Here is a 23,236-nt window from a genome sequence, read left to right as displayed (position 1 = left end):
AACCTGGACTTTCACGCAGCCATTCCACAACTTCCCATTTCTTAGAGTTCATCCAGTCTCTGGTGGTCCAGTTCTGCTCCAGTTTCCTCTTTTTAAACAACGATCACACATGTTCCTCAAGCATCCTTTGTATCATGACACCACCATAGCATAGCCATGTCTCACAGTTGGTATTAAATGTTTTACAAGGAATGCTCTGGCTCATGCTTAAAAGGTCCTCCCTTCTAGTGTGTTTTAATATCTAGTTTTAAGCTATTCTGTCAAAAAAAAAAACATTTATTCCAGAAGTCCTGGTCCATTTCTATGTTCTCTCTGGCAAACTTTAGCCTGGACTAGACAAGGGCACAGCAGCGGCCCTGAATGTCATCCTCTGGTAGACCCTTTCCGTAAAAAGCAACAACATATTTCAGAATCTTTTACAACCTTTGACGTCTGCTCTGGAAACACGGGGGCTGAATTAATGAGGATGTAATGAGGGGGAATAATCAAAGCCCCCCTCCTCTCTCAAAGGAACTGAAGTTTTCAACAAACTCATTATACGGTCCCTTTTATTATTCCTGCAGGCCCTTTTTAATTCACATAAAACAAACATGATTTTATTTATTATTTGAGAAACAGGAGTCTTGACTTTATTGAAAATTACCCAGATTGTGATCCAGTAAAGCTTCCCTGCAGGTAAGCTGAAGACATACTTGTCTAAGCCAAAAAGAAGAAAAATAACCAGACCGTTAACAGCTTACCTTTTTTTATTGAATATCAAATGTAGGATTTTAAGCTTAGCTTTGTGGCTAAAAGTCTCTTGGATCCCGTCAGAAACAGAGAGGAGAATGTGCTTCCTTTGATTCCCCCACAATATTTCCTAAATCATCAAATGTGGGTTCATAAGATGCTCTTCCTGCTCCCTTTAGGTGATTCTCTCCAATAATGAGTTTGGATCCACGTGGAGAGTGCTGAGGAAAAATGATGCTTCAGTCTGACACACAATAAGTCGCCGGCCACCTTCAGTGAATCTTAGGAGCCTCCCGGGGCGCCCGCAGACCCCAGCCCGCTCTGCTCCAGCTCCGCTATCACCGACATGTGCTTAAAGTCTTCGGGGTGGTGGTTGAACGTCTCCACCAATCGGTACGTCTCCTGCCTCTGCGTGCCGTAGAACAGCTGCACCTGATTGGCCAAGCACTGAGCCTGGTGGACGGTCTGAGGAAACAGAGGAGAGATTCTTTACATTTCCCAGAAATCTAAAAGCCCGTTCTGCTCAGCAGGAGATCGAGCCAATCAGGCAGAAATTTGCTTTACTAAAAAAAAAAAAAAAAATCATGCTTACGATGAACTTGGGATCCATCTCGGCGGTCATGAGCACGACGCCCTTCTCCTCCTTCAGGTCCGGGTAGTGGTAGAGGATCAGCTGGCTCGGGGCGTTCTCGCCAAGCGTCTGGGTGTAGACAGAGAGGAAAACGCCATCAGCGAGACTTTGAAGGCCGGTCAAACGTTCACTATGCAGAGTTCCCGATTATAGATGGTCAAATATAAAGTTTTAACATAAAATTAAAAAGAAACATCTTCTGATATCTTTGTTCGGGGAACTGTAACAAGTAAAGCCATGATATCAATCCCAAAGAAAGACGATTGAGTCTGATATAAAAACGTTCATTTATTTGTTTTACTGCGTTTTAAGTGTATTTTTTACCTTTTTCCTTTAATGTTTGCTGTGAGGCAATATTCTAGATATAATGCACCAATCTTTCATTTAAGCCTGGATCACCAATGAGCGCCCAGGCACAAAAATCACCAGATTGATGGATCGGAAGAGCGATGAGGCTCATTTTGGCAAGTATTTGAATAAACTTATTGTGACATTTCCAAACTAAAATAATGACCGACCACAAAGAGTTTTGGAATCTGTCCCGTTTGAAGATGCTCAGCAGGTTTTTGTTTATATTTGCAGCAAATAAATAAAATATTAGAAATGACAAATACCTTAAAATAGTCCCGTGACATTGCTAAATTTAATAGAACAAGTTTTTGTAGCTTAAGAAAAGAACAAAAGTACTAAAAACATGTACTTTTCTGGCAGCTTCTTCCTCAATCAGGTTCCAACATCTCACAGAAAAATGACCCCGTCATCGGTAAACCTGCTTTGAACGCCCGGCTGCGCCAATAACTGGAAATCTGCTCGTTTTCTTCGGGCGGCCATCTTTAGATGTTTCATTGGCAACGCTAAACGAATCAGCATCGGCTCCTCAGCCGATCCAGATTTATTCATCAGAAATTTGTTCACATTCCACGACTGCTTCTCTGGAGCCCACTGGAGCCATGTTTTCTCCTGTTTAGGCGTTAACGATGGGTCTAATTTTAATTATTTTGTCCTGTATAACAGTTCACTCAAACAGCGGCTCCTGTTTCTGCCCATTTTTCTCCCACCTCTTCTGTTTTGCAGTTTTCTATCTTCTTTCCGAACGTTTTGACGTCTTCCTCGGTCTACCAAGACGTTTCCCTTTTACAACCGGAACATTTTGTTTGGACTTTCTGGATTTTAGACCAAGCTGAGGGGGAACCAAAACCTTTCTCTACACTTGATGGGGTTTTACCTCCTTGAAATATATATAGTTTTTGGAAAACATTGCCTCTTGTTGGGACAATGTCTCCTTCCGATCAGTCCTGTCCAACAAGCTGGCACATTTGCAGAATTAAGCTTATGCTGCAAATTACAGAAAAAAAATAGATTGTTTAGCTGTTAAATAAAAAAAAAACTTGAGGTATATCTGATACTTTTTTACTCTGGAGTAAAATAACTAACAGAACACCCTCCAAGAGGACTGATTTAATTTCTTCCAGGCCTTTCAAAGAACAGGAATGCTTCTAGAAAAATGGCAGCAGCAGTCTCTTCTGCATAGGTAACAGCGTCTGTCAGGAGGTGGCGCCTTCATACGAGTTGCGGTTTACCTGGATGTTTATAAGCGAGGTGAAGTGCAGCTCGTGTCCGGACCACTGACCCACGAAGAACTCGTATCCCTCCTTCTGAGGCAAGGCGTACAGGAACTGGGGAGAGCGCAGAGACGGGGGTCAGCGTGGAAAAGCGCGACGGGGAGCGTAAATATCAACGAGAAATCTGAGGTCGGTTCTGGTTCTGCAGCTCAAACGCACGCAGAAAGCCTAACTTGGTGACTCTGTGGCGAAACAGAGCCGTCGCTTGGCTTCAGCTGGGATCTTACCATGGGGCAGGACTTGGATCGGCTGAAAATCAACTCGTACATCTGGGACTGCAAACAGGACACAAGAAAGGCGTCAGGACCAAGCCGTTCATCTACAGACACCGATCAAAACGAAAAACATGCAGCTTGTTGGTGAGTTATCAAAGGGGAGACCTTGGATGTACGCTGCCGACGGGTAAATTACGGGAAATGGCACAAACACAAGCAAAACGCCTCACTGGGATTAACCAGCAGCAAACTCACCGGGATGGCGGCGCTGATCGTTTCCCTGGTCGAATAATACTGCATCCACAGCTAGGAAGGATAGATGAGAAAAGTTCAGTGTATTTCTAATGTGCAGCGCTCAGGAGTAAAAGCCCGCAGAGGGCGCTATAGAGCCAAGCTCAGACTATAACAGATCTCTCTCTCTCTCTCAAGTGGGTCAGAAAATGTGTGTATATATATATATATATATATATATATATATATATATAGCTTTCCTTTGCAATTGCCGCCACCATTACCACCGTTTTCTCTTTAAACCCCCATAGAAAGTACACCTGGGTGCTTCTTTGCGGCTGGAAAGTGCTCCTCCTAAACGCGGCCCTGCTGGAGGTCTCTCCCTTCCTAAAAGGGCCCTGCTCCTCTCCGCCATCACCTTGTACTTAATCAGGATCAGAGTTTGCAGCGTAAGCTACTGAGACTTTCCTCAGCCGACGCTTTACTTCCAAAAATAAAATAACATAAAATCTGTCTTGAAATGAAATTGAATCGAATGAACCTGGACGGATCAGTATAGCTGGTGACCTGAGGCGATGTTTGTTTTTGAATGGGCCCCATCCACACCAGCCGAATACAACTAAACCGAGGCTGCTTGTTTTAATCTGGTTTGTTTTTTTGACCAGAAAGCTCAGAGACGCGACTTACCTGTGCGATCTCCTCGCCCGTCTTGTCCTTGATCATCTCCAGATTGAGGATGGAATCTAATGTCTGAAGGAGCACATGAACACAAACATCATCCTCGTGCTGAAAGGTCTCCATTTAAATTATCAGCATTGAATCATAATTTGCGATTTTACGTATTATGAAAACAGCCTTTCAGACGGCGAATGTGCTAAGCAGAAAACACCCCAGATGTGACCCTCAGCTTAGCTTCTTCAGCCAGCTCACCTTGTTCTTGGTAAAAGCTCCAGATGCTCCATCAGCAGCAGCCACCTTTTCTCTTTTCTCCAACTAAAAACAATGAGAAGAAAAAGTCATTTCTTTGTTGTGAGTTAAAAAACAAAAAAAACACAGCCTGAACATGGAGCTGAAACGCCACCTCCTGCTCCATGAACCGCACAAACTCCGCCTGCTTGGAGTGCCCGAGGACATCCTTCTTGGCCTCATGCCGCTTCCCCAGTCGCTCCTTGAACTCCTGTGGCTTCGCACTAAAAGCAGGCAGAAAACCGATCACCACTGGCTCCTCAACACCCTCCATCAGTTAAATACTATAAATGTTTTACTGCCAACAACAGACATTCTCTGTTGTTTCCATACAGCATTTTCTCAAAGGACATTTAGGCACATTTCAATACAAGGACAAAGGCAAAGTGTTTTACATGATTAAAACATAGGGAAATTAAAACAGAACAAAAGAAAATGGGAAAAAAACTGTTGGAACAAATATAAACATGGGGAAATGGAAACTAAAAGCAAATATTAATGACTTTAAAAACACTTTTGCAGTTTTCTTTTGAGCCAGTCTGTCAGAAACTCAACAATCCAATCTTTCTTTGAAGCAGTGAACACACCGTGACCACCACCACCAACAGATCACACCAAATCCAGCCTTTATGTGAAAGAGACAAGAGCCAAAGTGAGCTATGTTCAGCGTCACAAAGGTGTTTACATTAAAGTCAGAACAAGAACAAGAACATGAGATTTAAAATCCTACTTATGAGGAAACTGTGTTTACCACAAGATTTCAAGGAATTTCTGTGGCTGATTTGAAATGCAGCAGAGGCTTTCAGTAGATAACAGGAAGGCTAATCTTATATTATAGAATTCTATTATATAAATGTGTTACTTTTAGATATTGAAATACTATACTGTAAATATTACTATCTGAAATACTTCTGAATAATTGAAATAAATCTAATTTAACTTTTACTTTACGTTATAGCGCGATGTCTCATCCACCTGTCACTGAACAGGAAGTGCTTGGAAATGCCTTTTCCTGGACCAAAATACCTTATTTTGGTCCAGCGGCGCACTGAGATGCCAAAGTATTAGAAGCATAGGAGCTCACCTCTGATACGCCTAATGAGCTTTGACTAAAAGCCTCGCTAAAGCTTCTCTTCCACAAATAATCCCATTTTATATTATGTAGAAATAATAATCCGTGAATATTCATAAATAAACATCTAATATGTTCAACCTAGAGGGTGAACCAGTTGTGGCAAACCTGCTATTCAATTGTGTGATTTCATGATTTGTCAAATTAATGTTGTATAAATTACAGCCCAAGTCGTGAGAAGGTATGTCTAGAGAATTAAGTTTAGATCGTGTAGAGTTACAGTTTCTACCAGATCAAAACAATTAGATTTACCATTTAATGCACCATTTACAAGGTTGGCCTCCGACTTAATTTGATTTTACATTTTAAAAAGTTTAAACTATAGATTATTATTATTATTATTATTATTATTATTATTATTATTATTATTATTATTATTATTTCCACTCTTTCTAACATGAGCTAACATTCGGTACAAGTTTCGGGCCAGAAATTCCCACGCCGTTTTCCCCACAGGATAACGGTAACATTTGACTGCATTTTATGAGCTAAGGTTTAAAAACATAAACAGGCTTAGCTCAAACAGCACGCCATCATAAGCCGAAATCATTATTTCACAGTAAGTCTATCGGTGACACTTTCCACCGCGCAGCGCAGCGCTACCTGAGCTGTAAATCATCCGATAATGTTTAAATTTGCGGATTATGTGGCGGAGTTTGGGGCGCCGCCGGCCGGCCGGCACCGCGGCGCGCTGACCTGCGCAGCTTCTGGATCTTGTCCTGGTACTTGCTGTAGAACGGGTTCTCCTCCAGCTCCGGCTCCTTCCTCACGGAGAAGGCCCGAAACTGTCCTGGGACCAGCCCGGGGATCAGCGTCCTGGTGCCCCCGGCCCTGACCGCTAACATGCCCCGGTACAGACAGGACATCTGGATCAACGCCGCAGACATCTTTCCATCGCTGGCGTCCCACATCTATGATGTTCCGACCAGCTACGTGGCGGTGCTTGTTTTTGGTTCCGGGGGCTCAGCTGCTGCCAAACGTGGTGTTTTTTCCCCGTTTATGCCGTTAAACAGTTTGAGAATCAGCAGTATTTTTAACAGTAAAAACTTTATCTATGTATTTATGTATGTATGTATTGCCTAGGCTGCACCACTCTCTTTTTATTTTATTTTTATCTATTTCATCTATTTTTGTTTAACTTTATTGTTGCTATAATGACTATCTATCTATCTATCTATCTATCTATCTATCTATCTATCTATCTATCTATCTATCTATCTATCTATCTATCTATCTATCTATCTATCTATCTATCTATCTATCTATCTATCTATCTATCTATCTATCTATCTATCTATCTATCTATCTTTAATATCTGAATGTACACATTATTATTAAAATACAAGCGGTTGCTTTAATGTCACTTTTGCACACAAATGAGTAAATTATATGAAATAGAGATGGAATAGGCGCTGTAATGCCGATGGTGTGGGTTCCTGTTTGCGCTGCGTGTTAGTGTGTGAAAAAAGAAGAATGGAGGTGTTTTGCTCAAACCCTAACCACATACTACGCTCTACTTCTTCACATGTAACTATGTGCCTTCAGATATTGTGTATGTATATATATATATATATATATATATATATATACATATATATATATATATATATATATATATATATATATATATATATATATATATATATATATATATATATATATGCCTTTTAACATGATAAAGAAAGTAGTCTTGACTCTTTTCATTGACAAAACAAGCGTGAGATGCAACATTACAAACAGAGACCCACACCCTGATGCCAACAAAAATATGTATATTATTCTGCGCTGATGTTAACCTGTTCTTTTTTTTTTTCTTTTTTTTTTTTTTACACCATTTTCATAAACAATGTGAACGAAATCTTAACAACTCCTTAATGACAGAATGGAATGAAGTTATATATGGTAATGCAAGTCTGTGTAGTAGTCTGGATGCTGCTATGACACACTTTCACCCGTAGAGGTCAGTACAGACTTTGTTGTGCACCTGCTTGAACCCTCTCCTCCTCGCTTGTTCAAATCATCTCATCTCTGCTGATCATTGCAGTTCAGAAATAATCAGCTGCAGCTCTTGTCTTGTCCTCGCAGCATGCAAACACACACACACACACACACACACACACACACACACACACACACACACACACACACACACACACACACACACACACACACACACACACACACACACACTCATCTCTCTACGTGGATGTTCACAGGTGCTGTAAATTTCATGCACATTTCCCTGATGATGGTCTGAGTGCTTCAGTGGTTACTCTCCACAATCATTCCTGCAGGTCCTCCTCCTGATCAATAAGCGAAGCAGCCGAGAACAGTCCGGCGCTTCTGGAGCCGAGCAGACGACGACAACGTGTTTGTGCTTGTGTGGTGTGCGTGTCAGCTGCTCGTCACTGCACCACTTTTCCCTGTGCATCTTGATTGTTCGTCGTGCACGCCGCAATAGTCCTGAACGATTGTTTCCTATGGGATTCTGTAAATAAAGGATTTTGTTGACAGATATGCAGAAGGTATAATTTACTGTGAAGCACGGGCCTGTGGAAAGAGATGAAGGGATTTGATGATCAGGTACACCATGCCTTAATGATTTTTGTTTGGTATAATCAAAGTTATGACATGTTCCTCTGAGGTGAAGCAGGCTAAAGCTTTGTTTTTGAAACAAGGGACCCAGGTTTGAAGGAATGAAGGGCATTTAGAGTAAAACCTTTGCTACGTCTGTGTGTTAGTTGTAGTGACTTGCTGTGGCGAGCCTGAATAAGGGAGCAGCTGATAGGACTCACGTTATCAAAGTTATTAGGGCGGTTTTTTTTGCCCTGTTTCAGTCACCGACATATCAAGCGTGTTTGCTGGAAGAAGTCACTTTGAAATGAAACCAGTATCCACAGTCCTCGAGCTTTTACAGGGGGGAAACGCTGCACCTGTCTTCATCAAAACCTGCAGCAGCTCAGAGTGTCTGAAGTTTTCAATGAAGGCCTTTACACCAAGCCCAGAGTGGTAGAGACCAACGACTGTAGGTGACAACAGCGTCGCGTCCAACAAACACTGACGGTGGGATTAGAGAGTATCTGAAATATGAGAGACCCATATTTGAAGTGCCAAGATCCTAATTAATGGCCTGACGTCAGCATATTTACACACGCCCTTGATTTTTGTCAAACCTTTTAGATCACCGTCTGATTCTGGAGTACATTGCACTTTTATCTGGATGCTCTGGTAGAAAATAGTTGAAAGTATTCACAATACACTCAGACACCAGTACCGGGGGTTTGAGCAGAAACAGTCCCACAGGACCACAGATCCTCCTCCATGCACTATAGGGTTTGCTTTGTCCATCAATCCTTTGTTTGAGACCCAACACACTTGAAGTATTCGGTGCTGAAAAGCTTAATCCCACCTTGATTTGACAAAAGCCCAAATTTCCAGTTGAGGTCCCAGTACAGTTTATCAAATGCCCCATGTTTACTTTTGTTATGGTGGGACAGAAAAGACTTTTATCCTTCCAAAAAAGGATGAGAATGTGTAAAGAGTTTAGTGGTGGTTCTCCCTTAGCATGCTGCTCGTCACTGCAGATCTGTGGAGATTTCTATATGCACACCTCACCTTCCTCCTGTGTTTTGGCCAGATTAGCGTGGGTCCTGGTCCTGATCCGGCTTTCTTCGTTATATATATATATATATATATATATATATATATATATATATATATATATATATATATATATATATATATATATATATATGGGCAAGTTTGCCCAAAATGTTTTCTGGTAATCATTTCTTTATTTATAAAGATGAGCACACATCTGCTTTACTTGAAAGGCATGTTCCCTTGTCTTTCTGATTTTGATGAACGACTAAAAGTCATGACCCAAATCACATTTATTGACCAGAAGATCATGGGTTAAAAATTAAACAATTCCTCTACACACACACACACACACACACACACACACACACACACACACACACACACACACACACACACATATATATATATATATATATATATATATATATATATATATATATATATATATATATATATATATATATATATATACATGTGTGTGAAACATAAGAACATATGAAACATATGGATATAAAGTAAATGAAAAATGTCCCCACCCGATTGATGAATACATTTTTCAGTGTAAGTTTATGCTTAACGAGTAACTTATTTTTAAAAAAAAAAATGTTATACAAACTTATCAGGGATCCTAATAATTGTGCAGCAAACTCTTTACTGTATTAACATCTTGTTGTAACAATGAAATAAAGCGCAGATGCTGAAGTGAACGTGTGTTGCTGAGATATTTTTGCTCTATTTATTTATTTTTTGCCATAAAGTATAATTCTGTAAAACATTTTTGAAAAATGTTTTCTTATGATTTAAACACGTTTAACCTCTGCGCTGTTAGACTTTAGGCTCTTTTCTGAATCTCTGCTGTCCTTCCTCTCTTCACACTGACCCACTGTCCCTCCTCCTCTTCCTCTGTGTGTTCTCTTGCTCTCTTTGTTATGGCGGTGAGGGGAGAGGATGTATATTTCATGCACTGCTCTGGAGGCTTTTACCATTAATTATAGAGAAACACTAAGCTCTCCATTTGCCGGACAGATGTTATTTTTTACTTAAGGAGAGAAAGGGGACTGTTCCATAATTCAGAGGTAAATCCCGCTCTACAGAGAACAAATAAATAAATGAATAAATAAATAAAGCAAAAGCAAAAACCACCAACATTGGGTACAGTGCAGCTGCGTGCTCAGACGTGTAACACAGCAGCCGAAATACAGAATTTCCACGGCAGCCTTCAGCCTCTAAGTGCCTTTTGTGTAATAAATATGGAACAGCTGCTCCAGGCTTTCATTTTTTATTCAGTCTGCCGAAGTATTTCCCCAAATCACACACTTTGTAGCCGTAGAACAATGAGCCTGTAAGCCCTGCACAGAAAGAGCAATGCACAGCGATTAATCAATCACACATCCAAAGATGGATTAAGTGACACAAATCTTATGGTTTTTAATGAACTTAACAGGCTGCTAATTTTAAAAACTGTGAATGATTAAAACAAAAACTCACTTTTTGCGTTAATTTAGCAGAACTATGTGGTAGTTTAACGTTCCTTAATATCTAACACAGTGTCTGGTTGAGCAAAATTGGGCTGTATTTATTTATTTTTTACATTTTCTTTTACATTTTGCCAAATTAAAACAATTTACAGCTTATTGTAAATATGCAAACGATAAAAGGAGTTTTATCAGACAATCTGAAACGCCTATTTTTTTTCATTATTTAGTTCAAATTTATTTGACCATGGAAAAGTCATGAAACAGTGTCACATTTGTTAAAACACAACACTGAAATAGAACCAGTGTCAAATATAAAATTAAGAGACTGGTTTAAAACATTATCAGGAGCCACAACATTCCCTGAATAAAATCTAACAAAACTTGATAGACTAACATGTTTGGTCACAGTCAGGGGATTTATTTGTAGAATAAAAAACTATGTTCAGGTGAAAAATATTACAAAAAATGTGCACTTTTTAAAGTAATCATGAGTTTTTACGTATCACAAACAACAATATTTAAGTTAATTGGAAACTTACAACATATTTGGGCCAATATGTTGAACTGGTCATGGATCCCTTTAACCATTGGTCGGGCTTTTTAAAGTGATGAAACAAGAATGTATGGAAAATAACAATATATTTTCAAAGTGACAGGACCTGAAAGCAAATTTAAGGGGAATACTGACTGCATGCTGTAGAACTTGAAGTGTATTACTTATGTTACATTAAAAAACCACTATATTTATACTTTACCTTGATCCATCTAGTGCTCACTGCATTCCTCTAAAGTAATTTTCTATCTACAACTGCTTTCTTGTTTCATTTGTGCTCATCTATCTCTTTACCACTTAAAACATTGATTCAGTTTACATTCTACATGCTTCAAATTATCTTTGCTTGTTGTTAAACAAACAAAAGCATTGAAATAGAAGAATAGGAAATATTAAAGAACACTAATAACAGTTTTTTTTCTTTCCTTTCTTTTTTTATTTCCTTGGACGGGGTCAATTCTGGACAAAAACCTGTTAGAGGCTGCAAAACCCTTGAGTCTTGAACAGACGTTCTCCTTTTTTCCACAGTTATTAGTGTTCTAAAGGAAGAATACTAATTACTGAAAAAACAACAACCCATGTATAAGGGTGATATGGTTTAATAGGATTGGATGCGTCACCAGACCAGAGCATGGACCGGTTATGTTGGGGTTCACCTCCAGGGTCCAGGGGCAGGTTACCCTTCTGGGGTGCCTGGACTTGAGAATATAGGATGTGTGTAGTGAGTGCGAGTGTGTGTACTGCGTCCCCTTTTTTTGTGGTAGGAGTGTTCACATGTGGGTGCACTAGGGTGGTAACATGTGAATGTGACTGTGTACGTGATTTTCTGTTTGTCTATTTGTCAGGTTGGGTTTGAACTGCCCCCTCTCCTGGGACATCTCAGGTCTCTACTAAGTGTGGAGCCCCGCCCCCATCCTGTGCTCCTCCATTGGCCGGTACCTTGTCCCGCTGGTGCGTTGGTGGTCCTGGGTGTCCGGGACTGGGTGCTCGGGGGGGCGCCAGCTTGCTCCTGCCGGCTGCTTCGCAGGGCCTGGGCCCCCCTGGCTCTGTTGGGGGCCCCGCCGGGGGGCCCTGGGCCTCAAGTCTCTGGGGCCAATTGCTGTATCTGCTCTGGCGTAGCTGGCTGCTGGTGGAGCCCATGGGCCCATCCCCGCGGCTCCCAGGGGCTTCATCATTGTGGCTGTTGAGGGGTTTCTTAGGGCCCATCTCTGCTCTTCCCTCGGCACCTTTGCTCTTGGGGTTCCTTCATCTGGGGTTCTGGTTCCCCTGGCGTCTGACTGGGTGCTCTTGGGGGGTGGGGTGGGTTGTGGGGAGCTGGTATTTAATACATATTTTATTAAATCATACTGTATATTGTTCAGTGATGGTACCAAGGCATTGGTTGTTTGTACCAGTAATACCTTATTGGTCGGTTCTTTCTCTATCTCTCTTTGAGGTGTAGAAGCAGACTCAGAGGATGTTATATTGCTCTCTCCCTTTCCTCTCCTCTTTCTCGTTCACCTTTTTTCCCCTTTATCATTTTGTCTCATCCACTTCTCTCCTTTTTTTTCCTCTTTTACCTTCCTGTTTCAGTGTCCATTGAACATGAAATAGTCCCAGCATAAAATCTAATAAAGCTTCTTGCATATATAAATCAAGTGGAGCACTATGGCGAAAGCAGTAAAATCTGTCGGGCTCTTTTTGGCATTAAGACAATTCTTAATGCCACATTGCCAGGCAGGACACACAAAAAAAGGATTGGTTCCAAATAAGTCATCGTTTTATACGTATATGCCCAATTTTCCTTCAATGTCTTTGAAACTGTAAGATTACAATTGGAAAATTGTGTAATTGGATATTTTTTATTGAATTCATGTCTTTAAGATGGAATTGAAAAGCAGCCGTATCAGACAGAAACTGGGATCCAGCGTGCAACACCAAGTAGGCGAGCAGTGACCTCTGCTGAATCCAACTTATTCGGTTCAGAACATTACCTACAGCTACTAGTGGGCCCTTCACAGGAGGATCGTCCCTCTGCAAAGGAGGAAAACTCTGCAGAGAAGCTTCGGTGCAAATCCTAAAATTACTATTTGTGTGTGTTGTTTTATGAAGGAGCAAAGAGAAGTTTAGCTTTGACATGGTTACTTCACACTGAGTCTCCATCAGTTTTTTCCCCCCCTAAAATCATTGCCTGGAAGCTGGTAACCGGTCAGAAGTAGGTTTGTGACTCAGCAGAAGAGTGAAGTATAAAATAAAAATTGTAAAAACTACGACTCTAAACCATTTCCTTTTCACACGACAAATAATACCTCCCATATTTTCAACGCTGGCACTGAACTCCTTTAATGCATTAAGATATTTTTCCAACTGTACGACCAAATATTTTTCTGTTAAAGCTTTTGACCGTTACAATAAAAACACATCAATGATTTAGCCTGTTTTTTGACCAGCGGACTGTGTTTGCTGGTGCTGACTCAAAACAGAACGTGTAACTCCTGACTGTTACGTCTAAAAATAGTTTGCACGACAAAATCCAGAAATCGGTGAGTTCAGATTATAGATGCACCGATCAGGCTTCTCCTGTCTGACCTGCCAATTCCAAATTTAGTTTGATTTTCTATCCACATGAATATAACATGCAAACAAGTGTGTTTTGATGCAGGGAGTAGTTTTAAATCCAGAAAAAAATTAAAGAATTGACATTTTGTTTTACATCACACTCTCACAAAAGCACATCAATGTACAAGCAGCTGGATGATGCATTTTTGGACTGCATTTAACAACCAAAAGTAAAAAAACAACAACAAATGACTTCTGGTGCAACCATCGGAGCCGTTCAGGGGGCAATTGGCTGTTTCTGATCCTCCGCAGATTGATTGTTGCGTGATTGAAACTAAATACTTTGTCGCTTCCTCTCGTTATAACCACTTGGAAGCTTTCAGGCCAGCGGGAATTTAGTCAAAAAACTATTTAAGAAAGTGCTGCTTGAGAGAGTCTGTGCATCCATTTATGCTGCACGTCTCTAACAACATCTCTGCAATTTTCCTGCAGAGGGATGAAAACTCGGATTTATTTAAAGAAGCAGAAAGTGAACTCCGGATCCCTGAATGACATTGCATTGCATCTCAATGAAAATCAAACAAACTAAATAAAAAATAAACACAGCTTCAGCTGCATGTCAGCTGGAGGTCTGTGATGGTTTTGGGCTGAGTGTGAAATGAGTGCAGTCAGGGTTGATTTCAAGCCTTGGGGTTTCCTGGGGTCTTGGGACCACTCAGTCCCCCTCCCTCCGGCGAACTAAAATCGCACCCCTGGGCCAGTGGATGACCCCCATCCACACCTCGTGCAAACACACACACACATATTTACCCACTTACATCCACGCTCTCAAGATAGAGTCGCACTTGGTAAAGGAATCCCATGGTTTTAGAGAGGGATGGCATTAAAAGTGCATGAGTGTGTCTGTCTAGGAATCAAGACAGCCGCTCTGCTGTGTTGCCGATAGCTCTATGTGTGTGTGTGTGTGTGTGTGTGTGTATGCGTGTGTGTGTGTTTTATTTATTAGAGCTTCTTGTGGCAGGCATCACTCACCTTCTGTGTTAGGAGCCACCGAAAGCAGAGTGTCTGCTTGTTCTATCTGCGCCTCAGGAATCAGACGTCTTCATGGCATCATTCTCAGGGACCACTGACCCCTGGAGCAGACATCCTGAAAAAGACACGCTGTGTACTACGTTAACGGAAAGTAGAGGAGATAAACGACAAAAGCAGGACAAAGATTGTATTGCTGGATGGAAACGAAACCCCCAATTCTCATGTTCAACTTCAGATCACACTCCCGGGAAATATTCGGCTGCAAATTTTTTTTATGAATCAGATCTCAAACACTAATAATAATAATAATAATAATAATAATAATAATAATAATAATAATAATAATAATAATAATAAAAGTGGCCCCTTTATTTGAAAATCTGACATTTTTAAGAGGCTAAGATAATAAAAAAACACGAGAGATGATAATAAAAACATAATTTACTGATATTGTAAATTAAATCTAAGAGACTTGTGCCTAAAATTAAGCATTATGATGCATTATGATGCATTTTGCAATTTTTTTTTAACAAAACAAAAAAGAAAACGTATAGTGACCTCTGAGAAAATTTAAAATGTTGAAAATCAAACAGTGATTCTGGACACGCACTTAGTTTTCCATTTTCATGTGTCTGAAGTAAAAAAAAACAAACCTGTTCAGATAAAATGGAAATCTTTTTTGATTTGATCTTCCTAAACTAGGAACTAACTGAGAAGATAATAAGCAATACTTACATCAAGTAGACCTCGTGGATGTGTCGTGCTGGTCAGAGCAATTGTCCCGTGTCCGTGGCTCCACAGCTGCTGTGGGCAGAGTGGATGTGACGCTCCGCAGAACTCAGAGCGCTGACTGCGGCAGGCTGCGGCTCCGCCTCTGACCAGCAGGCGGCGCTGCTCGCACACGGACCCGGCGGAGCACCGAGGCCACTGAGAGGCCAGAGCGGACAGCTGCCCCACGTTAGGATGCCAGGTTTGTTTGAAGCAGCCTTAGTGCACGTTTGCTGATAGTTCAAAAGCTGAAAAAGGAGACTTCATAATTAAAAGCTTTGTTCTTTTTATATCACCATTTAATCATTTAGTGACAACTTTTTGCCTTCAGTCTTCTCCATATTCCTTATTTGTGTCCTCATCTTTTACTGGCTTATCCTTTGTACATATATATATATATATATATATATATATATATATATATATATATATATATATATATATATACCTCCTATAAAAACTGGTGTCCAAAAATGATGATATTTTTATGACTTCTTCCTCTCTGAGGGACCTATCAGTCCCTGCTGGTGCAGAACTTGTTTCACTCTAGATAACAGCACTCTTTTACCAGATTTAACCAGCATCTTCGCAAATGTTTTTTTTTCTTCTGAAATTGACAAGCACAAAACCTTGCAATTAAAAATTTGTGGGTTTGATTCCAACTTTTTCCCTTGCAACTTGTCCATTCTCTTCCACGCAAGGTGCCTAAACTCAAGTTACCTTCAGTCTGTGCATCGGTGCCTGAGTGTCTGTGTGTGACAGTGGGGGAGTGTAAACCCCTTTGAGTGGTTCATATGGTTTCAAAAGACCAAAACTTGCAGTCCATTTAGGATTTACGCCTGCACATTTTTTACAATTGCTTATAAGTGTTGGAGCAAACGAACATGGCACTTTCAGGCATTTAGAAATGGGATTCAAGGATGAATCAGACTTGTGGAGGTTCACAATTCTCTGCCTGGTATCTTGGCTGACAAAGAAGCAGATAGTTTAAGGTGTAGCCACAACATGCATCCACAGAGGCGCGGCAGTGGTGCAGAGGAAGAGCACACAACCGATGTGACGCAGTGCTTGGCGCTACCGTCGCAGGTTCGAGTCCTGGCCTGTAGACCTTTGCTGCATGTCTTCTCCTTCTCTCTTAACCCTGCTTACTATCAAATAAAGGCAACTAGTGCTATAACATATAAAACATCAACAGGTATATATACAGTTAATCTCAAATGCTGTAAATTAACTCATAAACATAACCTTAATGTATATAAACCTCTGAATTTATTAATATATTGTGTCAGACTTTTCTGCCATTTAGCAAACAAAATAAGTTTGTCTCACTTAATGTCAGATGGTGATAAAAACAAAAGCTATGTGTCTGTTTATACAATGAAGGCATGTAAATATTTATATGAGAGAGTAAGCACACTAAAATAATAAAAAAATACAAAAATCCCATTCTGAAAGAGAAATTCTGGAATAAATCTGAAATTATAATAACAGGGAAGGGTTAATATTAAAAGTTTTGTGCTAAAATTCATGTTTTTGTTTGAAGGTGAGTTCGAAGGAGTTTCTGTAAGAAAAAGACTTTCGAACAAAACCGTTTGGTTGAGTATCACATTAGAATCAGGATTATTTCATGTCTACAGGAATTAATGGGTCTTTAACCCACATCTTAAAAGCTGAGTGGAGTTTTTCCTTGTGATTACGCAGGATCAGCCTCCTGGCTACGGCAGAGGAGAAAGCTTTCAGATGATCACCTTTGTGATCTGAACATTTTTAAAGGTAGATTCTGAAAGCTGTGAGTTCAGAGCCGGGCCAGAACAGACGAAAATGGACGGCTGGTGCTCGGTGGCATCGGTCACAAGTCGGCTCAGGACCAGCTTTCATTTTGGCTAACTTCATCTTGGACCAATAAAATGTTGTGTCTGCTGAAAAAGACAACAAACACATTTACTTCAATATATTTTTACAACTGATCCCACATTTGCACATATTTTAACTCATTCAGTTTACTTTTAGTGATTCCTATTCAATGTGTGTCGCTATTTGCTGCCTCTTCACTGAATTTCCTCTCAGAGTGATTAATAAAGGTGCTTTCTTTTTTTTGTGCCACAATTCATTTTGTCTTTCTTGCTTTTGTTCTTTAAATTGTTTTTCCTGCTGGTTTGGAATCTTTTTTTCTTTCTCTTTTTAAAACATTTGTAAATTCTTGAGCTGTTTTCGTTGTTTGCTTCTTTTCTCTTTCCTTTCCTTTGAATGTCTTCTCTCCTTTAAGTAGAAATAGATGTTTTCCTCATTTAACACAGCTCCGTCCTCTTCTTCTTCAACCTGGCCATGCTCCAAGGACGGATGGGTCGGTGGGAGGCGGCGGGGGGACATCCGGAGCGAGCTCGGTGACGCTGACAGCTGTCACTTCGCTTGGTGCTAATGCACACGGGCTAACCTGAAATGAGCAGCGACAGGCCTGAAGCTCCTGCACCACCTCCTCCTCCTTTTTGCTCTTTCTTGGGGAGTGGTACCAGCAGGTGGCAGGGCCTAGGTGCCGACTGCTGACGTGGGACAGATAAGGCAGAGGATATAAGACAGGGTCATCAGGGTCACGGTGCTGTTAGCGGTGACAGCGGGACTCTGAAAGTGATCCGGAGCTAACAAAGGGACCAGCGACTCTGCGGGGGAAGGAGGAGCAGAGCCATCGCTTTGCAGCGTTGAACTGAAGCAGGCAAACAAAACGAAATGTTATAAGTTTATAAGTTTTTCTAGAATACCATTCATTGCTTCCAAACCCTAAACCCTAAACCCAAAATATTTGGAGCAAAATCTGAATACATTTTTATTTTACATACTTAAAATGACTCTGTTCTGCGTGAACCTTGTAAGATATGGCTTTTTTTGTTTGTTGCACGTTTACTGATTATTTCTATTGAAATGTTAAGCAAAAAAATAAATAAAATTGACTACAAATTGAGTGGTAGTTAGCAGCGTTTCAAAGAAAGATTGCAAAGTCATGTTCTTTATTTGTTCGCTGACAATGCTAAAACATGAAATAAACTGACAAATGAAATATTTGTGGCTAGCCTGATTATTAAAATGCCCTAGAAGACTCACCAGACTTGATTTCAACTCAATGTAATAACAAACACTTATTAACGCACTTTTCATCATCTCAGAAGGTGTTTAGTCTGATACAGTCATGCAGTTGCACAGTAATTTACATTATTCTGTAAACTGCAATCTGTCTTTTTTGACTTGAACATTTACATCTATCAGATGCTTTGGACTCTTTGCAGACTTTAACTTCTCAGGATGCGTCGTCTGTGCATTCCCCCATTTTAACACGATGTCCTGTTTGTGTCTGTATGAATTCTGAGGAGGCGTCTCACCGAAATGTCGTAATGGTTACAAGATGACAGTAGAGACTCTTGGTTCAAGGTAACTTCATAAAAAATGTTAAGACATGTTAAAGCAATTAATCAAAAACTGAATTCAACTGTGCACAAAGAAAAGAGAGCAAACTAAATAACAATATCATAACATAATACAATGAATATAAAACCAAAAAGCCACCCACTTGAAATGACTGGGTTTGAACACCAGCTTGGGCTTTATAGGAACACAGCTGTGTTCATTTAGTATCTGGTGTTTCATTTAGGCACATTTAATGGTGATTTTTACATACATCGCATGTCGCAACGTTCATTAATTATATCGCCATTTGGCTTGCCATACTTCCACTTCTTGTTCTCCACTTACTTTCCACATATTGCTTTTTTATGAAGCAAAAAAAGCCTTTGGATGTCCTCATAATGAGCCCTTCTGGCATTTCTTTGGTGTGGAGTGCTTTAATACCGTACAATTTGGTCTATACTTTATTTGGTCACCAAATGGCAATTTGTTTGTAACGAGTAGTAGTAGGTACCATCACACAATCACACACACAATTACACAGACAATTGTACTGTAGAGTGTAATTCTACTGTGGCAACTAATTTTCTCTTGTGGGGCATAAAAAACAACAAAAACTCACAGACATCCTTTGGTGTTTATCCATGACTGAAACCTTGTTTGTCAGATTGCTTTTATCTACCAGCAACATCTCCGGGACAGCTCAGTATGAATACAGCATGTAGCGGTACATCCCTGCTACGTGTTCCTTCAAACGTTTAGGTGGCAATTTTAGTTTTTATTGGTTCAACTTAATATATGTTTTGTTGCTTAACTGGATTACTCCTGGTTAAATGAAAAATATATCAGCTTTCCAGATAAACCTTTGCATTGGCCTACATTACTAGTTATCCAGGTTAAGACAAACCAAAGTGCTGGATTAGTGGGCAACTTGACTGTTTTGTTTTCTGTACTTCTCCTCCAAAATTTTTCGTAATTTCTGATTATTGGTCTAGAGAACCCTGCTTCAAAGTGGTGCTCACAATGATCCGATCGATGGAACAATTAACTGGCTCAGCCCACCTTCCTGTCCATCGTTTGGGTCATTGTCAGTTGTGTAATGCTTCTTAATGAAATCAGCATGCAAATTGCTTTGGTCACTTCTCTAGATGTTAACGGCTGAACCTCAGGGCATGCGTAATGTTTTTGTTTAAGTGTAACATTGATCGCTTCTTCTACTCCTCTCCCAAACCACCTGTCTTACCTGTACATAAACGTATCGTCTTCCAAGGTACGTCCCTTGTTCTTAAGATCTGAACTGTTAGGTCTGGTACTTCTGTGTTGGTCCATCCACGGGTGTCACTGCTATTTAATTACTTCAGTGCAGAGTTCACTGGACTGCGTATAATGCCACAGAGCTTTTGTTAGCGTATCTTAACTTTGGGGTGAACCAGTTTCTGTCAGAGAGTGGTTCTAGGTTTAATATGTACCAGAATAAAGTCCTTAAAAACCTACTTCCTAGTTTCCCGATTGATGATGTTCTTCCATCTCGTCTTCATTTCATCTTATTATCTTGGAATCCCAGTTGCCTGAACAACATCTCAGTTAGGGTATCCATAGGTTCGAGGTGCTTTCTTGATCTATTTGTGTGTCTTGTTATTACTTTATGTCCTTTTAGGGACCTGTTTGGCTCGATGCTGCAGACTTGTGATGACTGACAGTTTCTGTTCCAGTGGGTGAGGATATAAAAAGTAGACGCTTCTCTTTGTATGTAAGATATTGACTTCATTGTTGAGGCTTTGTTAGTAAAAACTGTGGATGTCTGTATGTGATCTGGCGGGTGTTAACGGATGCCACTGACGACGTTTCTGAAAGGTAGCCTTTCCTCTGTATCCTGGGAACATCCAAATATGAATGTATCTTTGTGTTGTTGAGCCAGGTCAAGAAGTTTTACCGTGACGTTTATGATTTCACTGAAATATTCTTAATGTAATTCTTCCTTGGAAAAATAATTCCACATTTCACATCCAAGGCTGATGGTATTTTGGTCCGATATCCACTAGAATATTGTTTAACTACAGAATAAAAACGTATATACATAGAAAAATTCACATTAAAGGTTTGTGTGCCATTTAGTTTGACGCTTTTGTCTACTTTTTTTTTTTTCCAAAATTTAACAGAATGAACGAAGCAAGGCTAGGCAAGGCACATTTATTTGTACAACACATTTCAGTACAAAGACAATGCAAAGTGCTTTACATGATTAAAACATAGGAAAATAAAACAGAATAAAAGCAAGTTGGAATAAAATGTAAAAAACAAAATAAAACATGGGAAAAATAGAAATTAAAAGCAAATATTATAAACAGACTACAAAGTTCAACTAATGATGTTTCAGTCATGTCATGCTTTTAGGTTTGCTTCAAGGATTGAATATAATAAAATCAAGACTGTGAGCGTTCTAGGGCTCTAAGCCGCTTTCCACCATTGCATAAACACTTATGTTTACCCCTGGATGAAATACTTAACATGTGGAAAAATATATTTAAATGAAATACAAAAGAAATGAAAAAAATATATTTTTGCGATTCTAAAATATATTTGAATTTGCAAGATATGAAGAGACATCTTAAGAGTCTTTTTCACATGAAATGCAAATGTGTCCGTCTGTAAAGAGAAGGTCATCTTTCTGTCTGCTGGAATGGGAGGGGGTCACTGATCAGGTATTAAAGTTTTTCTCTGGTCTGAAGGTCCTCGATAACTTCAGAACTGATGGTTGTTTCAAAATCTTTCCGGTCTACGTGTTTGTCAGGTTTATTTTAATTGTTCCAAGTCACAACAATAGGCGCTTGGATCATGTGCTCTGGAAGCTCTCATGCTGAAAGTCCAAACCCTTTTCTCAATCTTTATGAGCGTCTTTGATTTTAGCATTGGCCTCCGCCTATATTTAATTTAAGGGTACCAGTACAGCTGTGATTTGGCTAAATTGTTTCTGAAGAAAAACTCTGATTACCCACCTCCATGAGTGGGTTTCCCTAATTTAATGACAATGATAGAGGCGTCTTAGTGATGATTACAGCATGCTGTTATTTAATTGGTGAGAAGTCAAGGGGTGACTGACTTAATTTCCATTTCTGGGAGTAAATCACACTTTCAAAGCACTGGATTTAGAAATGCTGAGATTAGGCGAAACAAGTCTGGATATAAAAACAAACTTTGACACCTTAATTTACCTAAGGTCTCAATCCGCACATCCTGTTACGAAAGGATGACTCATGAAACAAGGTGTGAGGAAAGAGAAGGAGGAGAAAGATGATAAAGTGACAGTTGTGTCTCTAAAAGGACATTAGCTCATTATCTCAGCTTGTGTTTTTTCTTCTGTTTCTCTCTGGATGTCGGATGCATGCCCTGTGTGTGTGTATGTGTGTGTGTGTGTGTGTGTGTCTTCATAGTAAATGCTGATTCAGCTCGTTATCTGAAGCAGCCGTAGACAGAATGAGTTTAAATCTCAGCGTCACTCCCAGCGTTCACGGTGCTTATTCTAGTGTTTGCTCTCTGGATCCCTCTTCTTGCGTTACGGCGCACAGGTACGCACACTTATCGTTAAGGAGGGCAACCAAGGTATCCTTATAAGAACAGGGAACCTTATTGATGTCAAAGGTTTAGTACCGACCTTTCGTAGAACCTTTTAAAGCTTCAGTTCAGTTTAATTTCACATGGGTCATTGACGAGTTAGAGTTAGAAGTTGGTTCCATCTGAGTGTGCTTAAAATGCGTGGGGAAAATGGAAATGAGAGTTTTCCAAAGGGGCTAGAACTGTAGGAGTTTTTAAAAGGTTAACAATTTACCAGGGACTTATTGAGAGTCTACAAAATTAAGATTGGAGTTTTATCTGCAGGCGTGGTCATTTGTAAAACCCTCAAACAAGACAAAGAGGCCGAGCCGTTAGCACCACACACATCTGTGTATATGCCCTGAGTTCCAATAGCATATAATCAGATAATATTACAGCAGAGCCTGTTTATGTATCTGATACTGTAGTATCGACTGTAAGATCTTCAGCAACTCAGGGGTCCAGTGGATTCACTAGTCAGGATGAAGAATTATACAGTAAAAAAAAAAACTACACATTTGCTACAGAACATGAGTGGCTGCAAAAGATAAATGAAGGGTACCAACATTACAACTTCTGCATAAGGTATGCCAGTACAAAAGTTGGAGAATGGTTCCTTCAAGCCAAAGCAGTCCCACAGCATGCCGGCAGCGTCGCTGAACAGGTACTATGGTACTGCGATTGTTACTCACTGTTATAAAATGCAAGTGCTCAAATCACTCTTTCATCTACTGTCCTAATATCAAAGCCAATT

The 23,236-nt window shown here is 40.0% G+C and overlaps 1 protein-coding gene across 1 annotated transcript; it reads right to left on the bottom strand.

The window, feature by feature from the left end:
- Positions 1-728: 728 nt before the first annotated feature.
- On the bottom strand, positions 729-6,452 carry atpaf1 (ATP synthase mitochondrial F1 complex assembly factor 1). Its single transcript, XM_012853711.3, has 9 exons — positions 6,223-6,452; positions 4,510-4,618; positions 4,359-4,421; positions 4,116-4,178; positions 3,453-3,503; positions 3,210-3,257; positions 2,941-3,036; positions 1,322-1,429; positions 729-1,194 (listed from the first exon to the last, which is right to left on the bottom strand). The coding sequence occupies exons 1-9, from the start codon at positions 6,435-6,437 to the stop codon at positions 1,012-1,014; spliced, it is 936 nt and encodes a 311-aa protein (XP_012709165.3). The 5' UTR covers positions 6,438-6,452; the 3' UTR covers positions 729-1,011.
- Positions 6,453-23,236: the final 16,784 nt, after the last annotated feature.

Source organism: Fundulus heteroclitus, unplaced genomic scaffold (assembly GCF_011125445.2).
Source record: "Fundulus heteroclitus isolate FHET01 unplaced genomic scaffold, MU-UCD_Fhet_4.1 scaffold_78, whole genome shotgun sequence".
In the NCBI taxonomy this organism is placed as follows: domain Eukaryota; kingdom Metazoa; phylum Chordata; class Actinopteri; order Cyprinodontiformes; family Fundulidae; genus Fundulus; species Fundulus heteroclitus.
The sequence above is the reverse complement of the archived record's forward strand: the minus strand, read 5'-3'. Positions and strand labels throughout refer to the sequence as shown.